This window comes from Eupeodes corollae, chromosome 2 (genome assembly GCF_945859685.1).
Source record: "Eupeodes corollae chromosome 2, idEupCoro1.1, whole genome shotgun sequence".
In the NCBI taxonomy this organism is placed as follows: Eukaryota; Metazoa; Arthropoda; class Insecta; order Diptera; family Syrphidae; genus Eupeodes; species Eupeodes corollae.
In genome coordinates this window covers 112,459,885-112,477,273 of record NC_079148.1, presented here as the reverse complement: position 1 = coordinate 112,477,273, position 17,389 = coordinate 112,459,885, and the positions used below count along the sequence as shown (strand labels likewise).

Genomic DNA, 17,389 nt, shown 5'->3' with positions numbered 1-17,389 from the left:
TGTACACTGATGGTCCTAAATTTTTTACATGGAATAAACAATCAAAGAATTGGGAACCGCGGAAACGAGGCATTCCAGTACCAGGATTCGCTGATATATTTATGACAAAAACTTTAGGTCGATTATATACAGTTCATCCTAAGCAACGCGAATGTTTTTTTTGCGTTTATTACTGGTTAATGTCCCTGGACCTACGTCCTTCCAATATTTGCGAAAAGTCTATGGTACTTCATACGACTCTTTCTTCGATGCGTGTCGTAACTTATATTTATTGGATGATAACCATTGGGATCTCACACTTGCAGATGCAGCACTGAGCTCATCTCCACAACAAATTCGTCAATTATTTTCAATAATATTGACAACGTGTTTTCCGTCTGATGCATCTGCTCTGTGGAACAAATATGAAGACTCAATGAGTGAGGATATTTTGCATCGGACTAGAATTACTAATCAAAATCTTAATATTGAATTCTCCGCCGAAATACACAACGAGTCATTAGTAATGATTGAGGATATTAATTGTATTCTTATTTCAAACATGCCGCTCATCCATTTTGGAATGCCAGCGCCGCCGAATCGCCCAGCAGTAGACATCATCAACAGCGATGTTCAACGTTACGCACTGATACTTGCGCGGATTCGATCTCAAAATCATATTGCATTGGCTATTGCTTCATCAGGCATTGCAGCAACGTTACTAGATGGTGGACGGACTGCGCATTCAGCACTTAAATTACCTTTGAACGTTCATACAAATCCCGAAGCAATGTGTAACATAAAGAAGCATTCAGGCATGGCTGAAGTTTTGAGAAAATGTAAAATTATTATCTGGGATGAATGTACAATGGCCCACAAGCATTCGACTTCCAAAGAATTTTTGCAACATGGTGGCTACCAAAGATGAGTTAATAACAAGTATCTTTATAGATTTAAGACATAATTATATTAATCATGAATGGCTGTGAGAGCGAGCTATTTTAGCCGCAAAAAATTTAGATGTTGACGGCATCAATTTTAAAATACAACAGTCATTTCCGGGTGATGAAATTACATTTAAATCGATAAACACTGTTGTTAATCCTGACGAAGTTGTCAACTATCCTGTAGAGTTTCGAAATTCACTAGATTTACCTGGATGCCACCAAATAATTTGCGACCGAAAATTGGCTCACCTATAATTTTGCTTCGAAATTTAAATGCCCCAAAATTGTGTAATGGCACTCGATTAGTTGTAAAAAAATCATGGGCAACATTCCTGAAGCCACTATTTTGAGTGGCTTCAAGGTGAAGTTGTACTTTTACCACGGATCCCAATGATTCCTTCAGATTCGCCTATACCATTCAAAGGTTTAAAATTTCCGATCCGATTGGCATATGCTTTGACTATAAATAAGTCACAAGGCCAAACAATGACAATTTGTGGCTTAGATTTAGAAAACCCATGTTTTTCTCACGGCCAATTATATGTTGCATGTTCCAGAGTTAGAAAACCATCGAATTTATTTATTTATATACCTCAAGGTTTAACCAAAAATATTATACATGCAATGGCATTACGATAAATTAAGTTTTTGTAAATAAAAAATATATTTTTTAAATAAAATAGTTTGAGTGTAAGCTTTTTTACCTTTAATTAAAACAAGTTGAAGATTTCATTACACATACTCACACACTATCGATTAGTCTAATTGTAACAAATTTACATGTAATGACGTTAGATATTGTCATAACATTTGAATAATAATGTTTATCAAAATGGTCCAGAATGTTTTAGCTATTAAAAAAAGTTTAAAATTTTCAAATTAAAGACGTGTAGACAGGACAACGTTTGTCGGGTTCGCTAGTCTATATATATAAAAATGAATTGATGTTCGTTAGTCTCACTAAAACTTGAGAACGGCTGAACGGATTTATTTTATCTTAGTCTTGAAATGTTCGTGGAGGTCTAATCAAGGTTTAAAAGGCGAGAAAAAATCGAATGATTTCCGGGAAAACCCTAAAACAGCCCCTTCTTATTTTCCACACAAACGTTTTCTAGAGTCTATTTGACATTTATTGCTTTTCAATATAGTTCATATTAAATTATAATCACTTACTGTTGTCTAAGCAATTTAGGTGTGTTCCTAACGTCAAAGAGTCAATTTGGAATTTATTACTGCTGCATAAAGTTCAAATTCAATAACATCTATGAAAATAGTCTTCGCGTGCGCTTTGGAGGATCTAATGCCGCTTTCCGAAAATAAACAAAAGAGAATCGCGAACGCGACAAAAAATTTAATAAACTATTAGTAGTTCTGATTTCCAATTAATTTGGTCGGCTTTGCGAAACTTAATTTTAGCTAACTTCATCTGTATTAGATTATTTTTTTAAGTTTGACAATTCTTAAGTTTTGTCACAATTAATTCCAATCAAATTCGTACATTCTTTGCGATTATCACATCGACATGTTTTCCCTCGAATCCAAAAGATTTGTGGGTTAATTGTAGAGATGACATGGCTAAGGATGTTTTGCATCGTGTGCGCCGTGAAACTTTGAATCCTACACTACAAATGACTGAAGAAATTTACAATGTGACATTGATCATGATAGAAGATATGTGTTTATTGATAGCGAATAAAGTATTTTCGTTTTTGAGAATGACAGCACCCAATCGTCATATGCACGATGCATTAAACCACGATTTGCAAAGGGAAAATGAAAATGTCATTGCTTTTGGCAAGGATCAGATCGGGAAATGATGTTGCTCCCGCGGTGGCTTCATCTGGAATAGCTGTGACTCTGCTAGAAGGCGGACGAACTGCGCATTCTACCTTGAAATTACCATTGAACATGTAAATCACCGAAACACCAATTTGCAACATCGCCAAAAATAGCGCAATGGCCAAGATCCTACAGGTATGCAAATTTATTGTTTGGGATGAATGCACAATGGCCCATAAGAGGTGTGTAGTAAATTGGGTACTTTACCAAAGCGCTGCATAGGTCAAGTATAAGAGAATGAAGTAAAGAAAATGATAATAAACATGAATTAAAGAAAACATGCGATAAATGTAAATGAAGTAAAATGAAGAGATTAGTCTAAGTTCAGCATTCATATAATAAAGTTACATATATTATATTGTTTAAAAGTTTTTTTACATATATATTTTTGATTGAGATCTTCAAGGTCACTGGAGGCGCTGAACAGAACATTGAAAGATCTTCGAGACAACCATGGGCCATGATTCTGTTGTCAGGTGATTTTATTCAGACTCTTCCAGTTATTCCCCGATCAACTGTTGATGATGAACTAAATGCATGCCTAAAATTATCGAATTTGTGGCAATACGTAAAGACACTCCAATTAAAAACTAACATGCGAGTATTTTTGCAACATGATGAAACTGCAAATGCGTTTGCGAAGCAGTTAGATATTGGAAAAAAAACAAAGTTTTCCACAGATTTCCGTCACATCACAGATTCACAAGAGAACCATTTCAGCGTGTTTTCCCAGATATAGCGGAAAAGTTCAATAACCATAATTGTCTGGGTGAACGAAAAATAAAGATGTCGAGGATCTCAATGCGACTATTCAGAATTTTCTTCCAGGACAGTTGGTTGCCTTCAAATCAGTCGACACCGTTATAAACCAGGATGACGTAGTTAACTTTTTCACGGAGTTTTTAAATTCACTGAAATTGCCTTACAATTTGCAGTTAAAAGTAGGATCAGTTGTCATCATGCTGCGTAACATTAAGCAACCTCGGCTATGCAATGAAACAAGACTGGCTGTGAAAAAGCTGATGAATAACGTTATTGAAGCAAGAATCATAAAAGGAAAATACAAAGGAGAGGATGTCTTGATCCCGCGAATAACGATGATTCAATGGATTTACCATTCGATTTTAAACGCTTACAGTTTCCAGTATGTCTCGCTTTTGCGATGACAATTAATAAATTGCAAGGACAGTCTTTAGAAGTTTGCGGAATCAACTTGGAGTTTCCCTGCTTCGCACATGAACAATTATACGTCGCGTTTTTGCCCGTCGGTCGGAAACCAGTCTTCTTTGGTTATTTACGCACCAAAAAACAAAATAAAAACTTTAGTTTATGAGAAAGCTTTAAATTGATTAACAAACTTTATCATAACAGTGTGCGCCTGTTGATAAAAATTTAAACCTTATAAACAGCCACTATTTCAGGAAAATTTAGTTTGTTAAGCAAAAGTTGATACTTCATTAAAAAAATTAGTTTTTATTCAATACATTTTGTTTGTTTTAAAATTAATTTATACAAAAGTTTAGGTTTAGGAAATCTGTCGCGTCAGCTAGTATTAAGTATAATTCTGTTCCAACTTATACAGTTTTATCTTCCAATTGAATTGAAAATTGTTGCAAAATAAAAGGTTTTAATAGGTCTTTCAGAAAGGACTTTTGAGTTGATGTTGTTTTTAATTTGATAATATGACAACAAAATGAAGAATTTTACAGACGCTAAATATCTGAGGAAGCAGTTATACGACTTTAAATAAATTGCAAACAGTGCATTAAGGGTGACGATCAAATTGACATGCATAAGCTTAAAAGCAAATCATTATTTCTTATCTCAAGTATAAACTCCAAACAATTTATGCATCGGCGAATAACATTGGTGTACAAATTTGGTTAAATTTTCAGGCAAATCCAATTTTCAATTTGTTTACAAGAATAAAAACTGTACAAAATACTACTGAAAACTTTCTTTAATTTATTTTTGAATAGAATATCTCAATAATAAATAAAGGTTTGAAGTTTTTTGTGTTTTGTTAAAAATAAATTTCAATTGATTTTTTCAAAAAAAAAAATAACTAAGTATTTGATGAAGTGGTTTGATTTTAAAATCTATTTTTGTGTATTTGAAAAAGTTTTCAATTCTTTTTATAAACAAACATAATACTGTTTTTTTACTAGCTAATTTAACACAGAATGAAATCATTTTGAGATCAATAGCTTCATGTATTCACGAGATATCGAGAACCAAACATCAATTTTTACAAATTTTACGTACTACTTTTTTGTAAGTTTTAATTTTTATGAGTAACCTGATGGATTCTTATACAAAATTTACTAAATGTCGAAAACAATGTTTTCTCTTAGATGAAGTTAGTTTCAAACCAATATTTTAAAGGTTTAAAAACATATTTGAGTCGAAAATCAATTTTTGACCAAGTTTAAGTAATGTTTTTAAAGGTTTTAACTTTTCGTAAAAAAGACTGTCAATATCTCAAAAACGTTAGTCTTCATTTCAGAAAGATTCTTTGTATAATATTCGAGATGACAATAATTTTTTTCAATTTTTTATTATTTAAAAAAAAATTAAAAATTACGTTAATTGATTTATTTTTCAAAATCTTATCAGTTTGGTATTACGTAAAAATATACCTATAACATACAATTTCATTCAAGTACCTAGAGTTTTTTGTTCGAAAGATATTTAGTGTTAACCAACATTTTCACCACTCACAAAATTTTTTTGAGCGTCCTTTTTGTATCCTAATGCATTTTGATCTGTATATAACTAAATTTATTTGAAGTCGATATCTCAACTGGTTCTTGAGATATGGACGACAAAAAAAAAACACATAGTTCATTCGTGCACAAACACGCACAGACATCTCCCTAATAATCTTTTATTTAGATTCTATGGACCTTGAAACATCAAAAATTGTCATTTTCATTTCGACAAATCGGACCGATTACAATAATTTCCCATGGGAAGTTAATAACATTTTATCTTTGGAACATTTTCAATTTATAATGAATGACGTTTTTGAAAACTGGAATAGTTAATTTTGTATCAGTTTTAGTTTTTTTTTTTAAACCATTTATTAATTGCATTTTTTCTTGCAACATGACCAAATTACAATAACTTTTTATGGGAAGTTAATACAAAAAAATCCATATTTTTAAAATAAGCACGTTATAGGGAGTAAAACTGCTAACTCATATTTTGCTTTAAGACAGAAACAAAAATACGATACGAATTTGGAATTTTTAGAACGCCAAATAAACTTAAAAAAAAAAAAAATAAACAAGAAAAACATCTGAAGCCAAACATTAAATTATTTTTTCCTTTTTAAGGATTAACGAAATAATTTAAAATTAAGTTAAATAAAATAGTTAATTGTCTTTCTTTTTGTTTTCAAAATTTTAAATTTATTAAAAACTCCTAGTTAGAAATATATTTGGAATAAATCCTAAATTACCAATAAAAAAACAAATATCAGTTTTTTTTTGAATTGAACCTCTTAACATTTCCGAGCAATTTTGCTTACAAATTTGTATCAAAAATTAAAGTGTAAACAGAATATTTCAAATTTTTTAACAAAAACCATTTTTAAAACCAAAATATCTTTACTACAACATTTCTAATTTGTTCTATACTCTTAACAAACTTATACAAAAAAAGAGGTTGGGTTGCGACCCACACTGATAACTTCCTGTCTCGTCTGTGGATTTGCCTTGTTTAAAAGTTTCTAGGTTTTCGTGTTGGGTTAAAAAAGTTGTCAATTCGATACAATTTTTCCATCATATCATCTTTTAAAAGTATGAAAACGGCATTGGGAAAGCTAAGTCAAACTTCAGGAAAGTAAAATTTGATGGCCAAAAACATTGTTGACTAAAAAAATGATTTTAATTTTTTTGTGAATTTAATAACTTGTACCTATTTACAGTTTGAAAAGTTGTATAGAAATAATAGCATTTTGAAAATCCGATAAGTACCTACTCGTATACATTTTATTTAAAATAAAATTCATGTTATTTAAGCAAAATAAATTGTTTTTTAAAATGTTCTTCTTGAATCCCTTAAAAAACGATGACCCTATTTTTTCCACTGATATTACTCCACTTAAGTAAATTATTTATTTGGATTCAATCGAGAATGCAAAGTATAAATCAACTTCCTTATAGTTAAATCCTTCCCCCGACAAAGATAAAAAGGATAATTTACTAATCAAATATTCTACTATGCTCATTTGAAAATACTCGTAAAATCATTGCTATCGAAGTGCATATTAGAATGCTGTAAAAAATATCAATTGCATTTCGATTAAGATTATACAAAGGATATCTTTCATTGTCCTTAGTTTTTTTTTTTACTACAAAATACTCACTTTCAAAAGTGCAATCTATGAAATGATGATGTAATAATTCCTCCCCATATAAGTTTAATATGGGTCACGTATAAGTCTGGTTCGGTTTGGTTTTCATATATAATGGAAAATTTTCCTTTTTTCTTTAAACATATTGAAAAAATATATGTATATTACATTCGTTGCATTTTGATATGCGAGCTAGGAACTAGAGCTGATGAATATTTAATAAGCTTTTGTCATCATTATGCTTAGCAGGAAAATATGGAGAACCAGCAGGATATTGTCTGCCATACCAGTAATTGATATACAGCTTGGAATAGATAATGTTAAGGATAAAATAATAAATTGTCTCTCCTTATTCTTCTGCTCCACTCGTATGCGGATGTGGTGGTTAAAAAGTGCAAAATTTAACTAGGCTAATGATTTTAGAATTGCTTTGCTTGTTATTTTAATATTAGGAATATAGAAAATATCAATCTGGAAAAAAAACGACAAATTTATCACTTTATTCTGCACTGCGAACGGATTGTTTACGATTAGAAACTATGTGAAACTATATAAGGATAATCCTATCCCCAAAAGACTTAATGGAATGGGAATTCAAAACAAAAGGGATTTCAATCTGAAAACTTATTTTATTTAAATATTTGAAATAAATCCTTTATGTGTGTTAGGAATTTTAAGTTTTAATCATGGATTACTTTGGACACAATTAACCAAAAGTTATAGCATATGTGTTTTGCATATATACTAAGCTCTCCATATTTAAATACATACATAAGTATATTCTGCACTTACTAAATTATGCTTTTATTCGACGTATTACTAATAATCAGAATCAGTACCGGATAAAGAAGGGTTAAAAAGACACCATAAAATTTTTAAAAACTTTAATTTTGAATAATTCATAAAAGATTAGATATAATCCAAAAAATCATAAGAGTGCTCCGTTTTTAAATTGGACTATTAAAGGACTATTAAGTTGATCTAATTCATAACTGGTAGTACCCGTGGCATGATGGGTAGTGCCTTTGACTGTTTTTTAACTTAGAGTGTTCGTATGGGACAATTAAGTTTGTTGTAAGTTATTATTATTCAGGCTATTTTATGAATTTTTGTCTAGTTTTAAAATAGGTTTAAGATTGAATTAAAAAAAATTAATTTGAAAAAAAATAATAAAGAAAAGTGACTTCGACTGTCATGTCATAGGTCTTGTGTTCGATCCCTGCCTGTGCCACTAATTTTTTTTTTTTTCACGGATACTGCCCCTCGCGAGGAATTGACAAATTTTCCAAGAGTAGTTTCCGTCATGTGCTTTCTCGAATTAGGCCTTCAGATTCGGCTTAAAACTGTAGGTCTCCTCTAGCAATGACAGCATAACTCGAACACAGGAATAAATGAGAGTTGTAAGTCACTAGCCTCTAGTTCTTAAAGGACTGTTCAACCACCTAATTAATTTTTAATTCATAACTCCGAAAATTTTCCAAAGATTGGCTTAAAATTTCGTGGGAAAAATTGATTAATTTTTCACTTCAAAAGTGTGAAGTTTTGCCAAAAATGTATGTATCGCAAAAATCGTGCGTACTTCGAACAAAGTCAACATTTCTGAACTAAAAATTGCAATGTTGAATTTCATTTCATCTCATTCGTTTTGCTCAAAGATTTATACCAACAAATTATTGTACAAAATAATTTACAAAATTCTAATTTTTGCAGAAATTATTTACAACTACATTTTGAAGCTCTTTAAGAAATCTAGTGCAGCAAAATTGATTGATTATCAAAAGTAATTTCATAATACGAGTCTGCTCTCATTTTGCAATAAAAAATTAATAATTAATAATTTTTCTTCTCGTTTATTTGAAAACATTTTGTTACCCTGGTATTTTGAGCTAAAACCGTCAAGAAGCCTGCCCACGAAAGACCGCCAGACAAATGCGTTCTGGACGAGTAGAATGAATTTTGTTCAATCCATACAATTATTTATAATTTGGACAAATTTATGTCGCTTGCGATCACGGTACCGCTTCCGTTTATTTTTATCCAATGGTATTGAATATTAAAATGGAAACAGAAAACCGAATTGCGAACTTAACGTACCACATTCTTAGTGTGCTGCTAAAAACTGAATCTCTGTATTTTATAATACCTTTGAAATCGAGCTCAATGGTTAACTGATGAGCATTGCATGGATGTCTTCCAAGTTGTAAATTTCAGTAAAAAGTATACAATTTAGACTTAGAAGCAACCAGGTTCTAAAAAATTTACAATAAAATCTACAAAGTTAATCATGATCTAAACATGATTACATAAAAATGATGAAATTTGTTTTCAAATTTCAACAGAGAGAATACATTCATGTTGTTTTAAATGTTTCCTTGTTCCTCATTTGATCTACGAAAATGGGAGAAATTTTTGGGAGATTTTATGAAAAACCCGAAAGACAATACGAGATACGTTGAATAGTTACATCTCCTTCCACCAATAAATTCCAAATCCGCTACTGCTCACACCTGCGGTAATTATACACGCTCAAAAACACGCTACCTGTCAAAACTTTCGCTACAATAACTTTTCACAAAATTAATTGAGATATTTCAAAACCCAAAACATACTTTTTTGTAGAGTAGTTTTATGGAATTTTGCTATTTTTAATCAAAATGTAAAAAAAATAACAAAAAACAAAACAGTTTCCGCATAAATTTTCATTAGATCGCTACCATCACATCAGAATTTCCTTTTCATTAGAATTTTCAAATTCTCTCCATCTTTTTTTATTTTAATAACTCACTAAAAATGTAACATCCATCAGGCAACAAAAACTAATCTAGTGAATTTGTAATTTTTGTCAGGATTATAATTTTCGAAACAACGAAAATTATGTAGGTGTTACATAATTTTTGTCAGTTACAGTTGTGTGCCTTTTGGCTGTAAGTTACATCGAAACAGGTACAAAGATGGAATAAGGTGTTGCACAGGGAAAGAGAGACAGTGTCAGAAGAAAATTCTGTGTATAATATCACGTTCCAGAAATAATCTCTTAATTCTACCCAAAACGAAGAAACTTTAAAAGAATTATTGTATCAAGTTGTTATTATGGTAGATTGCATTCATCACTGCTAAGAACTTTATATCTCTCTCATCTTGAGATGGTGTTGGTGATGTTTTACAACGTACACACACACATACATATTCTTACATACCTACTGATTTTTGTGCTTTGCTGAGGTTGTAAGGACATTTATTTTGAAGGCGCATAACAAATACCTAAGGATTTTCTTCTACTTTTTCGGGATTAAGCGAAGCAACAGAGCCTGATGTAACAATGAGGAGGGTATGTGGGGATGGTGTGAGATGGAAATAAATTGGTGGCATTTATTTAATTTCATTTAAGAACGTGATGTTTTCTTATTTATATGTATTTCCTTGAGAAAGTATTTTACGAGAGTTCCCATGGTGATTAATGAGAATGAGCAATTTGTGCAAATGGACGGAAACCAAACCAGAGCCCAGAAGAAGATTTAAACATTTGTTTTTATTCGTTTTTTAAGCTTGGTTAATATATTAAGATTTTTGTATTCGATTGGAGTTGAACAACATTATGTATAAAGACCTGTTGATGGATAAGTGTCATGTTTTACAAGTTATAATCATGTCGTATGGGATGCCTTTAATTGAAGAGAATTGACTTTTTAGATTAACAAATCAAATGTTCATATTATTAAAAGAATATTTAGGTTTTGGCGATGAATATAAAAAGACTTTGAGCCTTTCTAAGAATAATATAGATTTCGAGAGTTATTTTTTTTTTTGGAATTGGGATGAATTTTGACTGAATTAAGAACTAACCATTTTTGGAATTCATTGGTTTAGGCTTGTTCGAAAGCACGATATCTAAGGTTTTCGTTATGAATAGTTAAGTGTCAACAATGCAGTGGACAAAGCAAGAGCGCTCATTCGCAATGGAGGATTTCTTTTCTTTAAGTCGTTTGATCATCGCAATTCAGCGTGCTTTCAGAAACCATTTCAATATTTCAACTGCAGGTGGTGTGCCTGATTGAAAATCGATTTGGTTGTAGGTGGACACGATCATGGATACTGGTAGTGTGCAGAAGAAACATAATTGACCTTCCAGAACCATCAGGACGCTAGAAAAAATCGAAAGCGTAGGGGCGGCGATTTTGAAATCCCCTAGGCGATCTGCACACAAACAATCGGCTGCTTTACAGACTTCTAGTCGCAGAGTGAGACGAATTCTTCATTAGGAACTTAATTTTCACCCATACAAATTGTCAGTGGTGCAACAACTGAATACACGCGATTATGTTTTCTCGAAAAAATTGCATGTGAAGCCTTCCTCAAAAACCTGTTTTCTTTAGCGACGAGGCACATTTCCATATTTCAGGATGTGTGAACAAACAAAACATGCGGTATTGGAGGCCCACTAACCCGAGAGAAACTCATGACAAAACGTGTGATTGTTTGGTATGCAATATCCAGAATCGGCTTTATTGGCCCATGGTTCCTTGAAGAACACGAAAGAGCAGTCAATTCTGAACAATATGTCAGCATGATTGTGGATTTTTTTCTGCACAAACTTGAAGAAATTAGTGTAGGGGAAGTGTATTTTGAACAGGATGGCGCCACAGCTCACACGGCAAGAAGGTCAATGAGTATTGTGAGTGAACACTCCTCCGAACGGTTGATCTCTTTTAGAGGCGATCATCAGTGGCCAGCACGATCGCCAGATTTAGCCCCATGTAATTTTTTCCTGTGAGGCTACCTTAAATCTTTGGTATACACTGATCGTCAAAAGCCCCTTCGTCATCTTAAAAATAATATTTGTGCTGCTATCGCCGACATAACAACAGATATTGAAAAACAATTTCAAATTCCGACTATCTCAGTGCATTGATAAAAACGGTGGTCACCTTCGAGATGTCACTTTTAAAACTCTTAACGTACTTCTATACACGGAAAAAAATGAAAGCAATATTTCCAATACTTTTTGTGTTATGATTTTTTAAATAAAGAAGTAACCGCACCCTAGGTTAGGTTAGGTTAGGTTATAGTGGCTATCCAAGCGGCCTGGCTATCTGAGAAAATACGGATATCAGATGTTGATAACACGTTTTATGTAAGCCAGGACAAGACTTCCCTTATCCCCAAAACCACAATCTACCTTGTATATCAATATCATTTAATAAAAACAAATGTTTTTACGAGCGAAAAACAATGGAAATCCTTTAAATTTTCCTTAACATTTTCTGGAGTCTGTTAATAAAAAGAATGGGTTGTCCAATGTTCCAACATTAGGATTTTAAAGCTTCTTTACCATTTCTTTTGTTACCATTTTATGGGCAGATTATATTACCATGTGAACCAAGAGCAGTTTAAATTTTAACCAACAGGTTCACTTAATTAACAAGAAGCGTGATTCAACGAAACGGCAAGACCTATTGAAAAAGACGCTAATATAATTTAGCTATCCGAGACATTGAAATCTGATGCAGCTAGTTTCAAGAACATGGGCTTTCTCAGGGCACATTTTTTTGAATTCTGCATTACGATTTGAGCCTGGACCAGTAGAAATCAAGAGGACATAAGTATTCCAATAGGTCCATTTTTAAAAATCATATTTAGCTATGATAACCATTTCTAAGTGAATCTATGCTATAAATCTGAAAAATTACTTTTAGAAGACTTAAATGTTTTTGATATCTCAAATAATTTTTTTGGAAAATACTCGTTTTTATAGGGATTGAAATTTGTTGTTGTTTAAAATGTTAAAACTTAAAAACAGAGTTCAAGTGCCCAACACGCATTCGGGCAAAAAAATCAAACCAAAATTAAAATTTCAGCTTTGACTTACGAACAAATTGACAGACAGAAATCGGTTAAACTCGTATGATATTTTGTAGAATATTGTATTGTGTTGTATGATTTTGAAAAAATAAAATGTTTTCCAAATAAAACCAAAAAAACACACCCGAATATATATTATGACTATCTGACCCGACACACGTTGTTTTGTCATACTAATCATTTCTAAAGATGATTTTAAGTACGTTGAATGCAGAATAAAGGGAAGTGTTCATCTGAAATCGCCTTTAAGGAGTAACAAAGTGCCGCCAAATAGTCTGTCATTGTTTTTTATATCTTTTAATGACCTGTTCAACGCCTCAAATGAATGTTTGTGTGCCATAATGCATTCATCCTAGACGATAATTTAACGCTGTTTCAGCACTGTGTTTTTTATATTGCACCCCTCGTCTGGGTCATTTTGAATATTTAGTGGCAGTTCAAAGGATTTGTGGATACCCAAGACATCTGGGACAAAATTACACACCGCAGAGCACTAAAAATAAATATAAATAATAAAACTGGTGCTCATCGGAAAACGGTTTAACGAAGTGAGTATAAAACAGCTCAAAAGGTGTGTGAGACGAGATAGGAGGGCCAGATTAGACTAATTGGCAAAAAGCGCTGAGGGAGCTGCAAGAAGAGGTAACGCGAGGATGCTGTGCATAATCACTAAAGACCTTGTAGGCCAACAAAATATTGTCAACCATCCTGTTTGTGACACGAACGGTGTCAATAGAAGATTAATTGCGGAGATGTAAGGAACACTTCTGTACATTGCTGAACGATGAAACGTAGATCTACAAGAGGCATAAATATTGATCCCCCAACATGCACGGAAACAAGAACCGCGATACACCTTTTAAAGAACAACAAAGCAGCTGGGCTGGATGGCATACCTGCCGAATTTCTCAAAGTGGACCACAACTTGGCTGCCGGTATCTTATTTGTTAAGTCAGTTTGGAAAAACGAAACCTTTCCCAGGGAATAGAAGGACGAGGTAATCGTCAAGCTACCAAAACAAGGTGATCTTAAGAACTGCAATAACTGGCGTTATTTCCAAAGTTAATGCCAACCATCATTCTCGAGAGGATAAAATCTAAGATCGAGTCTACGCTCAAAAGGCATCAAGCGGGATTTCACAGTGCTCGATCATGTGTCGACCACGTTAACACTTTGCGAATTATTCTTGAACAATCTTCGGAGTACCAATCGCCGACTTACCTCATGTTCGTCGATTTTGAAAAGGCCTTCGTTAGCGTTAGTCGTTATGTTATTTGGAGATTTCTCGTTGCTAGAGGCATTCCTGATAAAATTGTAGCTATAGTAAAAAGGGCCTTACAAAAACGCAAGGTGTTTCGTTTTGCACAAGGGACAGCTTTTCGATGCATTTGAAGTGCCTCAGGGAGTAAGACAGGGTGATGTATTGTCAACGATTCTGTTCTTGCTTGCTATTGATGATGTTATGACTGCTACGGGGGGTGAACACGAGAAACTGGGTATCCCATGGCGCCTGCAGGAAACATTAAGCCATTTGGACTATGCTGACGACATATGCTTAATGGCAAACAGAATTGGAAACTTCTGCCAAACGTGTCACTCTCTTCGACAAAATGGGGAGGTGGCTGCCAGTAAGACTAAGTTAATGCAAACCAGCCGAAACCAACAACAACAGGTTATTGTTAACCTGGAAGTGCTCTGCTGACATCTCGAAAAGGTTGCACATTTTTGTTAACCACTGTCTACGTTACATCCTGAACATCCGGTGACCACAAACCATATCTAACGATGGACTGTGGCCAGGACTGGGTAAACAAAAGTGGATGTTGACATCGCGCAGATAAAATGGCACTGGATTGGCCATACATTGAGAAAGCCGGACGATAACTTAGCAAAGCAGTGCTTTTAATGGAATCCTCAAGGTAAAAGGTGGCCTAGAAGGCCAAGAAAACATGGACATCATCTGTCATGAAGGAAGCTCAGTCCCAAAACTTGGAGACGTGGTCCCAGATGAGATATCGTGCTAGGAATAGAGAGAGATGAATTGAGCTGGTTGGAAACGAAGAAGAAGCTTAAATACTGAATGAGCTGTTCTGCCTCCATCCAATAGAGTTGCCGCAATTTCAGAAGATGCAACAGTTTCAGTGATACCATTATTCGATCGTATTTTGGAAAGATTTAGCGAAATGAGGAATGCATCCAAAAAAAAAAACACTTTGTCCTGCCGAAACTGAGAGCATGATGTGTTTATAAATGGTTCATTGCTCTTCATTCTTAAGAGGGATATTTTGAGCGACAATCGCTGCCATTTATACGGTATTGTAGTGCACTTCACGATACAATGTCTATTAAATAAGATGCATTTTGATTTGGTGGGTGCATGCCGAAAGTTTGCAATGATAACGCAAAGATCCTCAATAGCAATCAATGCTTCATTGTACATAAGGACACTGAATACTATCGTAAGATCGTTGCACCGTGTACGATGTTGATAAAATTAAACCATAGCACTTAAGCATATAAAAAATAGATAAAAACCTATTCTCGGATCTACCGAATGTATATGAAAAATTTCATTGAAATTGGTTAAGCTGTTTCGGAGGACTATGGCAACTAACAGTGTGACAGGAGAACAATTTTCTATAATGATTGCACTGAAAAAAAGTTCATACCTTTGTATGTGGTATTACGTGTGTTAAAATTTGTTTTATGTTTTTTCTCCACTCCAAATTTAGAACACTTTTTATAAAGTGTAAACAAGACATGTAAATAAGCTTTCCATTAAAACTTAGTTTTGTTGTAATTTCCTCGAAACTTTTTGAATATGCTCATATTATGTAATTTCGATGTACGTAATAGTTATTAATAGAAAATTGCAATTTCCTAAAAGTAAACAAACAAAATTTAATTTTACTTTGTGTTCTACGAATTTAAAAAAAAAAGTGTGTACACGCCCAGGTGAACCAAATTATTTTTTTTTTATTTTACCATTTCCGGAGAATATAATTACACCATATTTACGCCTCTTAGCTATGCACCTACTTCCGAAAATTGTATCTTCCATTAAAACTTTGAAATTGAAATCTCATTATGGAAATTTCCAGGAATCTAAAAGCTACCTAAAGACCACATCAACGACAAAATTACCATATAAATTCATTTAAATACCATCGAAATAATTCTTTGATTACAAAAAAACCCTTTTGTTTTCCGTTACCTTAAATTGAACAAAAGCATTTCCAAGAAGGGAGGTAGTCATTGCTCATTAGAGTAAAACACCAAAAATGTGGTGTCAAATTTACCTTCTCAAAAATAGACGAATGTATAAAGTCTCCCACATTGAAAGACTATTTTTAACGAATTAATTTATTGTTTTTTTTTTTATTAAATTCACAGAACTCGAAAAGCTTTCATTATTTAATGGAATTTTATGTGTCTCGATCTCAAGGAATGTAATGAAATATTTTTCATTCTGCATAATTCTGAACTTTCAACAAAGACAGAAATTATTTGATACATATTTTCTTACAAATAAATTCAAATAATTTTAACATAACAAGATGCTGCTATGCATTTTTGTTAACTTAATCTTTTGCAAAAATTCCAAAAATGTCCATTTCTATATTATCATGACCATCATGATGACAACATAACATTTATTCTTTCTGATGATGAAAAATCCAACCATATGCCAACAAGACGTTGATTTATATCGTTTTTTGTTTCTTATGAAAATAAAAGGTTTTATCTTGGAACTTGGAGACAGCAATGGACGTGATGTGAATTGGAAAATTCAGTTACATTCCTAGAAAACACAAGAAAACATTTAATGCAAAGGACATCACGAGGGGTTTTTTCTGTGGGTGAATGATTTGTATACCATTACATTTGTTTTGGAATAAGTCAGTTAGTTATATATACGAAGCTTGGTTATAATAGATGGCATAATATTTTCATCAACTCTTTGTATAGCACCAGAAATGGAGGCGGTTATGGTTACATGAAGATGCTTCGTCTAATAACTAAGTAAAATGTTAAAATCGTGAGAAGCTTACTTACGTATAGACACTTGTTTCTTTGTGAGTCCTAAACTTACTCCTGCGACTATGTCGCTCCTACTAATGACAACTTTGGGTGATGATAAATTAGGGCTTTAATTAGAAGATAAACGATATTGGATTTATTTCAGAATTCTAAGTTCACTGTTTTGTTTGTTGGTATATGGTTCAGAGGATGTAGGGTATGTAGGTGTGGATGGTGTCTATGTCCACAGTCAACCTTCATATTATACAAAATCAATAGAAGAAAGTTGACCTATGGACATAGAGCATTTCAAACACAACATTATTCACTTCCAATTTAAATATTATATTCAACGACAATGCACATAATGCGGGTTTGAGAAAAC

The 17,389-nt window shown here is 32.9% G+C and overlaps 1 protein-coding gene across 1 annotated transcript in view; it reads left to right on the top strand.

Annotated features, from left to right (window-relative positions):
• The first annotated feature begins 14,049 nt into the window (after nucleotides 1–14,049).
• The window catches only part of LOC129945187 (uncharacterized), a 9,797-nt gene continuing 6,457 nt past the window's right edge, over nucleotides 14,050–17,389 (top strand). The window contains exons 1-2 of the mRNA XM_056054844.1: nucleotides 14,050–14,307; nucleotides 14,354–14,612. Coding sequence (XP_055910819.1) covers nucleotides 14,050–14,307; nucleotides 14,354–14,612 — 517 coding nt within the window. The remainder of the gene's footprint in view (nucleotides 14,308–14,353; nucleotides 14,613–17,389) is intronic.